The sequence below is a fragment of the Sciurus vulgaris genome, assembly GCF_902686455.1.
Source record: "Sciurus vulgaris genome assembly, chromosome: 9".
In the NCBI taxonomy this organism is placed as follows: Eukaryota; Metazoa; Chordata; class Mammalia; order Rodentia; family Sciuridae; genus Sciurus; species Sciurus vulgaris.
Genome location: NC_136469.1, coordinates 137,039,060 through 137,053,877, shown reverse-complemented (window position 1 = coordinate 137,053,877; position 14,818 = coordinate 137,039,060). Strand labels below are relative to the sequence as shown.

General features: G+C 40.5%; 1 protein-coding gene across 5 annotated transcripts in view; it reads right to left on the bottom strand.

Annotated features, from left to right (window-relative positions):
* The window catches only part of BOD1L1 (biorientation of chromosomes in cell division 1 like 1), a 52,350-nt gene that overhangs the window by 19,033 nt on the left and 18,499 nt on the right, over positions 1 to 14,818 (bottom strand). For all 5 annotated transcript variants that reach the window (XM_079154273.1, XM_079154274.1, XM_079154275.1 and 2 more), the window contains exons 10-14: positions 7,307 to 13,409; positions 4,304 to 4,368; positions 2,858 to 2,924; positions 1,755 to 1,798; positions 419 to 479 (exon numbers count right to left, since the gene is read on the bottom strand). In XM_079154273.1, coding sequence (XP_079010399.1) covers positions 419 to 479; positions 1,755 to 1,798; positions 2,858 to 2,924; positions 4,304 to 4,368; positions 7,307 to 13,409 — 6,340 coding nt within the window. The remainder of the gene's footprint in view (positions 1 to 418; positions 480 to 1,754; positions 1,799 to 2,857; positions 2,925 to 4,303; positions 4,369 to 7,306; positions 13,410 to 14,818) is intronic.

Sequence of the window (14,818 nt, the reverse complement as noted above, 5' to 3'; positions counted from 1 at the left end):
AAAAGTTATTTAAGGCATGATACCATACTTCTAAGCTGTGTGGCCTTGAACAAGTCAACTGACCTCTGCAAGCCTTAGTCTACTCAAAGATTTATGCAATGCTTAACATTCACCTCAGTGGATTATATAAATTCAATGAGAAAATTTGGAAGTAACTATCACAGAGCCTGGCACATAGAAGATTCTCAAAAACTGGTAAATATAATTAATCTTAAAATGACTATTATGAGCTAGATGCAGGGACACATGCCTGTAATCCCAACTACAGGAGGCTGAGGCAAGAGGATATTAATTTGAGGTCAGCCTACGCCTCAGCACGACCCTGTTTCAAAATGAAAAGAGGGCTGGAGATGGAGCTCAGTGGGTTTAATCCTCAGTATTGGGATGGGGGTGACAACTATGAAATTCATTAACTTACCCGATTTTTTGTAAGATTCATTATGAACTCCTTCATTTGCTCTTGAGCCTGAATTTTCAACCTAAATACACAATATAAATGGTTACTTATGGATAGTTTCAGAAAAAGTTAAAAAGCAGAAAAAAAGGCAGTACTTATATAATCTGGTTGTTTGTGCAGACACCAAAAGGAACTGGAGGACATGCTCTTTTTAATTTACCCCAAAGCTCCAAAGCACAGAACACCTTCCTTGTAAAAAGTTTCGATTTAATTACATTCTCACCCCTCAGTGTTTATTCTCCTTGTGTTTGAAATAGTTTTGGCAAAAGAGTGAAAACTAAGAGAAAAATTTTCTGAATTTTCTGAATTCCCTTCCCTTCCAAAGAACTCTCATGGTACTCTTTTTTTAAAAAAACTCTGCAGGATTTTGTCATAATTACTTGTTAGGTAAATCACGTCAATACCACTTTATTTTAAACTGAGAGGAAAGTCTCAAAATATCCTACAATATTCCAAGTTCCAGTTATAGAACTTTGTGCCTGGGTGGAAGTTGTGCTCATCTGGGGACAGGATGTTTGCTGGGGTCCTGGAGAAAGGCCGACACAGGAGGGAGCACACAGGCGAGTTCTGTGGGTTTCAGCCCTATTTAAAATCTCTGTAACTCTTGGAGGGCACACCTGAAGCACGCTTAGTGGGGCTTTTCTCTCCATCCTTCCTTTCCTTTTTAGCACACTGTGTCTGAGCTTGCAGCTGCAGAACAGGGTAAGCACTATGATCCCACGGGGCCTGATGGTAAGTAAAGCTCTCTCAGCAACTCTAAGAGCCCTGAAGAGAAGGTGGCTATCAATGATTTACTAGTGTTTTACAGAATGCTTACCTCTGGAATGATATTAGGTTTCCTATGAATACATTGAGGAAAAACAAAACAAAACAAAACCAAATAACACTCTTCCAAGCATGAAAGGAATTATGAGTCTGATCTGGGGAAAAATATGTATATATGGCAATTATGGTTCAGTACCTTCAGACAGCTTTCTAAAATTTCTCAAAACTAAAAACTATTTTGTCTACAGTACCAGGATGAATTAAGACATCATGATCCAATTTTCATTTTACTATAATTATAAAAACCATAAAGTTCAAATTTCTTTATCAATGGCTGTAGGTAAACAGGGAAAAGACAGAGTAAAAAGCAGCTGGCAGTAGGTTGAATTTCAGTGGTAAGCATGCTACCAACTGGCCTCATAAGTCCTCAAAAGAAGAAGCACAGACAACCCCTCCACTTGGTATCTGTTTCTCACTCTCAAACAAAACAAAACCACCATCACCACCAAAATCAGAACCATTAGTCACTTACATTTAGGGATTCATTCAGTGATGAAAGCTCCTTCTGTAGTTCAGCTGTTCAAAAGAAAAATGAGAAGTAAGGAAAATAGTTTTTGAATTGCAGAGAAACAAATTTAAAGATTTTCAAGGTAGTTAAATAGGATCACAAAGTGTTTGTGAACTATAAAATTCTGACCAATTATTTTTCTACTACTAGAAAAACAATGGAAATCAAGGTTGACTGCATTTTTGTAATGATGGCAATGGTCCATTTAGTCACTACAGTGATTTAACTATCTTGGTGATCTGAAGCTTAGGAAAAAGGTGGAGACTTAATGCAACTGTTAAGCTACAATATAACACTGGTTCATTTAAAAATAATGCCATCAAATGACAAGTTAGATCCTATCCCTTCAAACAGCAATGGTCTGTTTATATTTGGATATTTGAAGTACAAGGTCTGCTGCTTCTACTCAACAGTGACAGAACACACATTTTTCTTTTAAACAATTTCCTTTTACATAAATAGATCTCTTATTGAATTGTAACTAAACACAGAAAAGCAGTCAGAAATATAACTGTGGGAACAAAGGACTTCAGAATCCAAAAATGTTACCTTCTCAATGATTAACACAAGATGTTAATTATCTGAACTAATTAAGGTATCTGTCCAAATTCTGGATTAGACATCTTCATCATGAAACAAGTCTTGGTGTGGTCTTCCAGGACTGATTGATTTGTCTTAAGATTACTATTATTTGGAGACATCACATTTAAGCAATTACCTTAAATAAAATGGATTGATATTTAAAGAAAAAAATGTTAAAAATGAAAGAATAAGCCTGGTGTGGTGGCACATGCCTATAAATCCAGCTCAGGAGGCAGAGGAAGTAGAAACACCAAGTCTGATGCCAGCATTGGCATCTTAGTGAGACCCTGTCTCAAATGAAAAATAAAGAGCCTGGGCATGTGCCTCAGAGGTTCAAGCCCAGCACCAGGGCAGGGCAGAGGGGAGCGGAGTCCCTCTAGAGGCAAATTCACACAGCCTGGATCAGCTACTGATTTTAAGATGTAATGAAAATAAAAACATATGCAAGGAGAAGTCAGCATGAACCACTGCTAAAAGGAGCTTACCTCCACACACAGTCCCTGGTGATGCTAGAACGTTCTGATGTTTCTCTTCCCCTGAAGACACAAGTATCTAAAAAATCCAAAGTGCCATAAAAATAAGTTAACTGAAGTTTCTAAAACAAGGAGGTTAGACTAGCCTCAAGTGAATTAGACCAAAAAAAAAAAAAAAAAAAAAAAAAAAAAAAAAAAAAACCTAGAATCTTTAAACAATATAAAAGCATACTTTCAAATTCATACAAAATCGAAAAATGAAAAAGAAAAATTAATCTAATCTCATACTTCACCCATCAATGGTTCTCTTACTGCTTTAAAAGTAAAAGTCCAACTTAGCACAATACGCAGCCTTCCTGATCAGGCCTACATAACCCCAAGCTGCTAGGAGCCTGGGACGCCACAGGCTCTGCCCTCTGAATCTAGAACACATACTTCCTTTGCCTGGAAGGCTCTTCCTTTGCTTTCTCTTCTGGTGAGCATCTAGTCTACTCTCAAAGTTCCACTCAAATGTCTCCTGGCCCACGGTTCCTTTTGGGTAGGTTGTGAGCCCTCTTCCCTCCTGGTAACCTCCACATTTACTGCCATCTTGGAAGGTGCCATGGAATCAGGCAGCTGGAATGGGGCATGGAATGAGGCACAGAGACTAAATTGTATAAGGTACACAGGCCACAATTAAGGGGGAAAAAAAAAGGATTTTGTTCTAAGTGTGATGTGAAGTCACTGAAAAATTTAAGCAGAATGATAGGATCTGTTTTATAAAACAAAGCACATTGCAGGGAACAGTATGTACACCTTTAATTCCATCCACCAAGGAGGCTGAGGAAGGAAGATCTCAAGGTTGAGACTAGCCCTGGCAATGTGGTGAGACCCTGTCTCAAAACAAAAAATAAACAGGGTAGGGGGTGTAGCTCAGTTGTAGAGCACCCTGGGTTTAATTTCCAGTACTTGAATACATAAACAAATAAAAACTAAAGCCAATCCTTTAATTTTTCAATCTGGGTCTGTATGAATTACAGACTGAAGGTGGGGGCTAGAGTAGAAGTGTAATGAGAAGCTACTGAGACAGTGGCTTAGATGAGGGCAGTAGCTACAGAAATGAAAATAGATGTAAGAACTGACAATGGAGTATATGTGGTTGACAGAAGATGAGGCTGACTCCTTCCTGGGTTTCAAGCTTGAGAAAATGGACTTGATGATGGTAATATTTACCAATATTACTGAGATTCTTACCAACCCTTCCCCATAGGATATGGTAATGCCGATACTCAGTGTCAGAAATTCAGTAAAAAGAGGAGCTATGTGATGCTTAGGTATGTACATATTGGATATGTGCATGTATATATACTTATGTACACACACACACACACACACACACACACACACACACACACACGAATGAATATATGGCAAAATGGCATACAACCACTAACAGCTCAAGGTAATTATCAGCCATACCTCTGTTTTGAAGTGGGTTGACAGTTCTGCTCCTTCCAAAACTTTTGGTGGAGACTCTTCATTACCTAATGAAATCCAAACAATTAAAATAACTTAAGAATCTGATTGCAAAATACATTCTAAAAAAAAAAAAAAGACAATATTATCTGGCAGAGATTTCTTTGCTGGCTTATTTTATAGTAATTACAAAACAACAGAAAAGAATATGTTGTGTGAAAAGAATCTGGATCAAAGGCAGGGTAGTTTATTCATTTTGAGGCAGTAAAACTTTCCTGCTGTACAGTAAGTTGGCTACTCAGAAAGAATGAAAAACGAACAAACAAACAAACAAAACCCCAAAACAAAACAAAACAAAAAAACAAAGAAAGAAAGACCAATGGATTAGAGGAAGGGGAACAGGGAGAGCAGGGAGGGGAGAGAGAGAGAGAAAGTACTAGTGAATGAACTGAAGAAAACTTTATTCCATGCATGCATGATTAAGTCCAAATGAACCCTGCTATTACATATAAATATAATGTACTAATAAAAACATTTTTTAAAAACTTATAAGAAAGACAAGGAAAAATTTCTCAGGTGGAAACTCAATTTTACTCTGGGTCTTGCCTCTTTCTTTTCTGTCCCTGTCCTTCTGTGGCTGTGGCTTCTTCAATTTCCCTCTCTTGCCTCACACATAAGCTGCCAGAGAAACCTTTTCTTGCAAATCAAAACTACCCTAAGATTCTATCTCACCCCAATCAGAATGGCGATTATCAAGAACACTAGCAATGATAGGTATTGGCGAGGATGTGGAGAAAAAGGTACACTCATACCTTGCTGGTGGGGCTGCAAATTAGTGCAGCCACTCTGGAAAGCAGTGTGGAGATTCCTTAGAAAACTTCGAATGGAACCACCATTTGACCCAGCTATCCCACTCCTGGCCTATACCCAAAGGACTTAAAATCAGCATACTACAGAGATACAGCCACATCAATGTTCATAGCTGCTCAATTCACAACAGCCAGATTGTGGAATCAACCTAGATGCCCTTCAATTGATGAATGGATAAAGAAACTGTGGTATACACACACACACACACACACACACACACACACACACACACACACATATACACAATGGAATATTACTCAGCCATAAAAAATAATAAAATTATGGCATTTGCAGGCAAATGGATGAAATTGGAGAATATCATGCTAAGTGAGAAAAGCCAATCTCAAAAAACCAAAAGACGAATGATCTCGCTGATAAGTGGATGATGACACATAATGGGAGGTGGGAGGGGGGCAAGAATGGAGGAAGGAGGGACTGTATAGAAGGATAAGAGGGGTGGGAGGAGTGGGGGGAAGAAAAAAAATAACAATGAATCAAAAACTATTACTCTAGGTAAATGTATGATTACACAAATGGTATGCCTCTACTTCATGTACAAACAGAGAAACACGATATATCCCATTTGTTTACAATAAAAATGAATTAAAAAAAAACAAAAAAACCTTTTTTTCTCCAAGAGTTTGTGGACTGTTTCTTGCAAAAGCTCTTCTACTTTTCTTCCTTGGGGGTGGGGACAGGGGAGGGTAGAGTAACAGACTACCAGTGACCAAGTGGAAAACTTCCAGAGTATTCAATTTACTTCAGGCTAAATTCAATGGAAAATTTTAAAGTTACTTCTTTTAACCCTTAGGACATTTCTTAATTTTACCTAAGTCCTTATAATGAACAGGACTAACCCTACTGGCCTGTTTCCTAAGGCTATGTTAGATGATAGCTAAGGTCAGCTCCAGTTTAAAAGTCCAGGATGCCACAAATTACACACCCTGAGTGGAAAAGAAATCTGTCCCCTGAGTCCTTCAAGTTTAGCCCATGTGCTTTGAGTTTTCACAACACAGGGCTTCACTTTATCCTATGTATGTGTCATATCTCAGTATCACTGCTAACTTGGGTATGATACATGGCTGAATTTGTAGCTGTCTTCCCAGATTCTCTATCTTTGCATCCCCAGAGCACAGAAAGTAGTATTTTGTACAAAGTATCTGAAACTGGATGGTATAATGAACGTCAGAGAAATTACCTCTAAAGTTATCACCTATTTCTAAAAGACGAGCATTCTCCGAAATCTGTCAGGAGGGACTATGTTTCCTTTCTCTTTCAAACATATTCTAAAACAAATACTTTTTTTACTTGAAAAGCAAACTCAGTTAAAAAATTGTAGGGGCTTGGAGTGTAGCTCAGTGGAAGAAGGCTTGTCTGGTATATATGCAAAGCCCTGGGATCCATTCCCAGGCTTTCCAAAAGCAAGTGCTCCCTCAATTAGGAGTAGGCAATAACTGAACCATATACAAAATCTATAATTACTGTTATGGATTGTAACTATTTCAATTTCCATTTTATACAATAGAAAACAGTCTCAGAAATTATACATTTTTTTTCCCTAAGATATCCCCAAGTGTCATACAAATTACTTAAGTTCTCTAACCTTATTTCTTCATTTGTAAAATTAGGGTGGTAAAAACATATTGATCTCATAGGGTTCTGGTAGTATTCTTCATTTTGACTGACAAGAAATTTGAAGATAGGCAGCTGGGGGTATATTGCTCAGTGGCAGAATGCTTGCCTAGCATGAGTGAGGTTGTGGGTTCATCCCCAGTACTGCCAAGTAAAAACAACAAAAAAGAAATCTGAAGATGAGATAGAGGATTAGAAACTTGAAACAGTCACAGAGATAAACAGTTAACTGACTTTCTGTATCTCAGCCTCCTGCATCTTTTCTCCTGAAAATGAGATGTGGGTCTAAGGTTTTAAACTTTTAAACCCAAGTATATTTTTAGAGAAGCTCAACCTTGAAGTTTGAGAACTATTTTGCAACATTCTGATATGATGAAAAAATATTCTGATATATCATTCTTTTGGAATGGAATTAAAACCATCTTTTGGAAAATGTTTTAAGTGAACTGTTAAATAATCATCCTTGTAAAACGCTAAAATATGCAGTTACAAACCGATTCTCACCTATGTCACACACGTTGGGTTCGACACAAACAGTATCCTCTACGTTTCCTTCTCCATGCAATGACCTCTGTGTGCCATTCCCATGACCGGTTTTCTCAGTAGAAGCTTCCACAGCCTGTTTGCTGCTACGATCACTCTTTGTGGTCAAGTCCTTCCCACATTTTAAAGCCAAGGACTGAGCTACATGGCTGGCAGCTGGAAGGCTCACTGGGTGGGAGGAAGCAATTTTTGACTCTTGGCCAGTAATACATTTGGTGATGGTAGTTTTCAGGTTGTCCTCCTGCCCCTGCTGGTCAGGAGGACTAGAATACTCTGGGGCAGTGTCTTTGACAGGTAGCATGTCATCAGCCTCTTTAGCACCGGTATTTACTGCTGACAAAGAACAAATACTGACAGAGATGTCTCCAGCCCTCTGCTGCGGTCCTCTCAGATGGATGGAGGAGGTGGCGCTTTTTTCTGAGCCCCTTCCTGCTGGAGAGCAGCTTGTAGTGCTACTGCCTCCTGCTGTCTCTTTCTCTGGGCTTTTGTCTTTTCTCTGAATGGAGCTCAACATTACATTCTTCTCTTCTATATTTATGAGGTGCAAAGTGTTTTCATTTTGTCCTCTTGCTGTAAATGAGCCCTGAACAGGGCAGTCCTTGTCATGTCTGTCTTCCTCTTCTATAGCTACAGCCCTTGGCTGGCTTTGCTCTCTGGAGGGCTCACAAAGTGACAGTCGATTGTGCCCTTCCTGGGTGCTCACTGCCAACAGGGGGCCTGCTTCTTTGCCTCCTGTGAACGGCCCAGGACACTGACAGTTACTCTCAGCAATGAGGCTTGGCATGGGGATCTCGCACCTGCTCACCTTTGGCAAGTCGTCGTTCCCTTCTGGTTTGCCTGCAGCCAGCTGAGTCTCCTTGGGTCTGTCTAGGCTGGTGACCATCCGCACACACTCTGCCGTGCTGGTGGAGATGATGGCAACATCGCCTGAGTCTTCTACCCTTGCAGCGGTGGCCTGGTCCTCATCTGCAGGGACAGCACCAATCATGACTGCTTCGCACCCTTCAGAAGTGCTTGTGGAAATCATGGTGGTGTCACTTGGCTCTTCCATTGGTGTGACTGGGGGACGGACTTTTTCCTGAGGGATGGCACTTGACACGGGGCCTTCACAATCTTCCACAGAGCTTGTTGAGATAAGAGCACTCCCATCTGCAATGGATTGTGCATTTTCACTTACACCAGAAACAGAGGCCTCACATTCTTCTGCTATGCTGGTGGAAATGAGAGCACACTCATCTTTGTCTTCCTTGCTGGTCGAGGCATGAGGACATTCAACTTCTGTGGGAGCACTGGGCATAGGGCCCTCGAAGTCCTCAGTGCTTACCAACACTGGGCCTTTAGCTCTCTCTTCAACTACTGCAACTGGCTGCTGACTTTCCGCACATTTGATGGTTGTTGCACTAGAAATAGGCATTTCAAATTCTTCCCCTATACTTGTAGAAATCATAGCACACTCATCTTTCTCTTCACAACTCCTAGCTGTAAGTTGGTTTTCATCACCTGAAACTGCACTGGGCATGGGGGCCTCAAATTCTTCCAAGTTTATTCTAGTGCCTTCCAAATTTTCCTCAGTTCTCAGACTACGTGAATGCCCTTCCCCCATGTCTACAACTGTGCTCACCTGAGAGGTGTAATCACTTGTACTGGTGGAAATCATCAAGCCTTTCCCTTGACTTTTACCCCCAGCTAAACCATCTTGGTTGGAAAGACTGCCACCAGCTGTAGCAGCCACGAGGCCATTACACTCTTCATTTTCTACAGAGGTGATGATGCTCTCGTCTTCTTTCTCACTTGGAGATGTGTGGTCAACTTCACATTCTGGGACTGCCCCAAATATAAGAATATCATGACTGCCCCCCACAAGGCCAGTAGAAATAGTGGCATCGTCAACCTTTTCTTTCCTGGTGAGATGACTATCGCTTTGATCAGAAGCTGCACTAGTCATGAGATCCTCACAACCCTGTGGAACTGGTGCCACTTGACTCTTTCCGCCAACTGCACTGGTCACACTGCTTTCTACAATCCCTTTGGCACTGGAGCAGATCTCCGTGTCTTTGATTTCCTTTTCTGCACCACTCATGCTATCAATGTTACTTTCATTTGCATTCATGATGCCTGCCCCAGCCTCAGCGTCCACATGCTCCACCGTAGGACCAATCTGACTGTCCCCTTCTGCACTTTCACAAATCAACACCCCTTCACTTTCTTCTCCTATTCCTGTGCATGTTGAAGCATGTCCAATTTCATTTCCTCTCCCGGTACTAGTCACAATGCCCTCCCCCTCATCATCCTCCTCTTTGGCACCTGTGCTGGTCACAATGCCTTCGTCATCGCAGGGACCAGTAGCAACTAATGGTGCATTAGTGACTTCTTTGGCTACTGTGCTGTCCATTGCACCCTCTCCATTTTCTTCTGTTTCAGAACTTATAGCACAGCCTTCCCCGCTGTCTTCTGAGCCCATGCAGCTTGCTGGTCCCTCTCCATCTTCTTCCGTTATGCCTGTGCTGGTAACTGCACTCTCACCTTCAGCACCGTCATTGACCGAACCGTCTCCTTCTTGGTTGGCACTTATTCCTGGGGGTGTGTCATTATCTACTAGAACCACATCCGCCCCTGTAACCATGCGCTCCTCCTGGGGCCCTGCCTCAGTTACTGAGCAGATAACAAAGTTATCATTTCTGCCTTCTGCTCCTGTACAAGTCACGGTGCCCTCTGTTTCTTTCTTGGGACCCATTCTTGTCCTATTTCCCTGGGACCTATCAATCTCTTCACTGCTCAGAGATCCCATTCCTATTTCTGTCCCGGCACTTGTAACTGCACCATCACTTTCAATTTCGCTAATAAAAGTCCCAGTTCCTTCAACTATTTCAGGGTCTGTGCTTGAAGAACCATCACATTTTCCTTCAGAACCTGCACTGGTTACGGCATCATCTTTTTCTTCTACGGCAACACTGTTCATACTGGCTTCACTTTTAACTGTATGAGCAGTCACGGGACCTGCTGCTCTGTCTTCCGACTCAGCCACAGAACACTCTCCACTTTCTCCTTCTTTAGTACTTGTGAGGAAAGTTTCACTTGCAGCAAATCCTTCTGTGACAACGCCCCCACCCTCTTCAGCTGCAGCAAAAACAGTGCATTCGCTGGCTTCCGCCTGGCCCAGGAGGGGGTTGTTTCTGGGGCATGCACCTACCATGAAGCCTTCGTCTGCCTCAATGCTGGTGCAGGGAAGAGCTACCCCACGCTCTCCTGTTTCTGAAGAAGTGGTAGTGGCATCCCCAGTCTTTACTGGATTTAAGTCAATGCCTTTGTCCTTCTCTTCAGTACTAGTGGCAGCAGAAGCCCTTTCTGCTCGAGCGCCAGTCGCCACATTCTCAGGTTTTCCGTTCCTCTGCTGTAAGACCGAGGATGCGGCACTGCCCCCAGCACTGGTGTCTACCTCACTGATTTCACTCCTTTCGGCATCAACTGATAGATTTTTAATTTCATCTGGGGCTCTATTAAGCTTAGGTGCCACGGTTTCAGCATCGTTTCCCGTACTCATGTCTGCCACAAGACTGACAGCAATGCCATCCTTCCTGCCATTTTCTACTGGAGCTCTATCTGTCTGCTTTAAACTGGGCTCTGCACTTAAGTCACTTTCTTGCTTGGTTGTGTCTATCAATCCACCTTCTTTACTAAAATTCTCATTTTCCACAATCATGTCCAATGACTTGCTAGCAAGAGATGTGTTCACTTTTCCCTGTTTGCTGTCTAAGGAAGTGTCCTGGTAACCTTCTGGAATGTGTCTTTTGCTGGCCACACTTACTTTTGCTGGTGTGTCTACTGTGGAAGCTTTGCCACCTTCTTTGCTGTCACTTGTCCTAGGGGCTTCTGATTTCCTAGTAGTCAAACTTTGGTTAGGGATATGAGAGCGATTCACAAGGGAGGTGCTGGCTGTGCTACCTTCTAAAATAGTTCTGTCAACCAGAGGAATTACAGCTGAATCATGAAATTCTTTCTGAGGCATAACAGTCATTGAACCTAAAGATAATGAGGGGTCTACATCTGTGGAATGTTCAAAAGCAGCATCTCCTTGAGTAACACATTCTTCAGTGGGTCTGGCTGTGCTTTTCAAATTCTTTTGTGGCCTATCATTTTCTGATGGGACACCAGGGAACATTTTCTGGCTTGTCTTGGAGTCCACGTTCACTTCATGAGTTCCTCGAATGGGCTCTTTCTCCCCAGGAATTGGTTTAGATACAGCACTTTGGATATGCATTTTCTTGGTCAAGGTGCTTTTATGGTCAGCATGCTTTTCAGAATTGCCAGTAACGCCTGTTCCACGCCCTGGTTTGCAGGCTGTACCTGCTGTTTTTGAATCTACTGTGGAAGTTCTTAACTCATCCTTTAGAACTGTGGTAGCAGTTTTTTGTTTTGCAACATTTTCAGAGTCGAGGTCTTGCTGAGAACTACTATTGCTGCTGTCCTGGGGTTTAGACACTTCCGGTACATTTTCGACAACTGCCTCAGAATCAATTTCCATTGGCTCCTGCTCAGGCGTTGATGTGGCGTCACCACATTTTTTTGGTCTCTGAAGGGAAGAAGTACTGGGAGTGCCCAGTGTGTTTGCTGCTAATTTTTCTTCTCCTTTAGTCATTTCTTGTGATAAGCTTCCTCTTCGATTTTCACACAACTTTCTACTCAATTTCTTTTCTAGGACTGAACCATTTCCTCTGGCCTTTTCATGATTACTGTCAACTTCTTTACCATCCTTGTCATCTGACTTGTTTTCTTCTCTTTTTTTCATATCTTTGCTGCCATGCTTTAAGCTTTTGTTTTTGTGCCCATCTGATAGCTTCCTGTCGAGTCTGGAGGAGCCCGAGTCCCTTTCCCCCTTAGACTTCTCTTTTGCTAGTGGTAACTTAGTTCGGTGACTAGAGTCCCTTTGTGTACTATGTGCTGAAGCAGCAGCACTTTCTGATACAGGCTCAACACCCGTTTCTTCTATAGATTTGTCTTCAACTTTAGGTTTGCGCTGTTTTTCTGAGTCATTTTCTTCTGTGTTCTTCTCCTTATCTGGTTTTGGAATTGTCATCTGTTTTGTGACGTTGTCTTGTAATTCTGTTTCAGCAATTTTTAATTGTTTGCCCTGACCTTTTGATTTAGACTTCAACACAAGCTTCTCTTCCAACAAGCTCTTTGTTCTTCGCCTCTCCTTGTGAACAACCTCTTCTGGTTTTAAATTGCTATCTAAATTAGTCGTGTCTGTATCACACTTATCTTCTGAATAACTTTCACTTCTTCGCTGTAATGTGATACCATGTTGCTTGGAACCTAGAGAATCTTTCTGAATTTTGGAATCACTTGATCTTCTTGACTTGTGTTCTACCTTAGTTTTCTCAGTAGACAAATGTCTCTCTTTTTTGTTGTTGTCTTTTCGTACGTTTTCATCTGTTTTTATAATATATTCAGAAACTGGCTTTCCATCTTTGCCTAAAACTGATAATTTCCTTTCATTTCTATGTTTACTTTTTCTTTCAGCTTTCTCATCTGAAGAAAGCTTCACTTGTTGACTTTGCTTTTGACTATTTTCCTCTACTTTTAAACTTTTCTCAGAAGAGTGAAGTTCAGTCTCATCACCTGTTTTATGCATACTGTCACCTTTATATTTATGTTTCATAGATGATTTCTCTTCTGACAGAGTTTTCTCTTTTTCTGGCTTCTCCTTGGAGGATTTCACATCTTTCTTAGGTAAGCTTTTCAAATGTGGTGTTTCAGAATCATCTTTCTTCAAATGCTTTTCATTTTTAAGTGTGCTCTTCTGTTTCTGGGGTTCTTCCACGGCAATTTCTGAGCGGTCTGTTTGTCTTTTTCCATCTCTTGTGTCAGTTTCTTCTGGTGCTCCTTCCATAACCACAGGGGTAGATGTCCGCCTTTTATGTTCTCTTTCAATTTTGGATTCATTCTTGTTTTCATCAGCTGAATGCAAAGACTCTGAAAGTCTCCGGGCAGGTTTACTTGGTTCACTTTTTGCATAAGCATGCTTCGGCTCCTTTGAAGAAGATGTCTTTTCCTTTTCACAGTGCTGTAGGAAATAAAGGTTAAAATGGGAGAGTTACCACAACCAATCTTTAGATTCAAATTTAATATCTGAGCACACTATATTACTATGCTGAGTCCTGCCACATATGTGACACCTCATCCAATCCTTGAAACAGCCTGTGGTAGGTATTATTAACCTCTTTTATGCAGTAGGAAGCTGAAGACTACATGACTCAATAACAGGACATTCAGGCAATAAGTACTTGTGCTACCAGTGAGTTAGATAATCTTGCTCTGAGTCCTGCACTCTTCTACTGCACTGCAGGCAGATCTGCAGAGACTAGTTACTTCTCCCGAAATCTGTTCACACACTTAGGAAGCCTTCTTCGACTCTAAACAGTTGGAACTCACGAATGCCCAGTAGTCATTAATAAACGTGACTGGATGAATGACATTCCAATCTTCATTCTAAAAATACTATGCATGCTAATGAAAATAATGTAAATGCTTTTATACTGAAATAAAGATTTCTTTTATTTCACTTTAGAACCCCAAATCGTTTATAGAGAAAAACTCTTCAACTAGATTACTTGTACAATATTCTACTTATGAAGTTTCAAAGGTACACAGTAACTCACAGAATTAATATAAAAAATAAGTAAGTTTATGTATTCAGAGGCAGATACTAAGAGATAATAGCATCTAAACCTTCCTCTCCTCTCCATGTCTTGGTACTGAGTAGATTCTTAATATTAATCAGCAGATGTTAACCAAACCCACTTCAAAAGAACTGTTTATTAGCTATAATTATTCTTGTTCAAATAATGGGCCAAAGTCCTGTTTTAGGAAAGTCCTTTGTGTCTCTGGGTCAGTTTAATAATACAACTTGCATGTTTCAACATAAAGATTTATGTACTTCAACTAATATATGGACTCAGACTCAGCAAGATCCTAATAACTATTTTAAAATTAAAATTTTCAAAGAAAGGAGTTTGCATCAATGTATACAATAAACAACTCTAATTAATTAATGTGAATAAAATTTTATAATTTTCCAAAAAAATTACCCAAAATAAAAATTAAACACTTAAAGATATGCCAGTAAAATATTAGGATGTACTTCTATATGACTCTAATTTCTGGATAAAGAAATGTAAAATACTTATTGGCTATGAACAAATAATCACTGAATTATTAGTTTTCTCCCTTGGAAATGTTAAGATATTTCAGCTAAAGAACTGTAAAAATGGCTGAGTAAAGAGGATTTAAACCCAATGAAAGCCAGTTTGTCCTGAGAAAATAAGCCAAAAGGAGAAGAAATGTATTCACTGCATATAATTTTACTACTTAAAATGATCAAATCTCAGATATAACCTAAGTGCTCAAATATAAAAAATGCTTAAATAAATTACTACAAATGCACTTACTACACCACAATGCAATCATTAAATA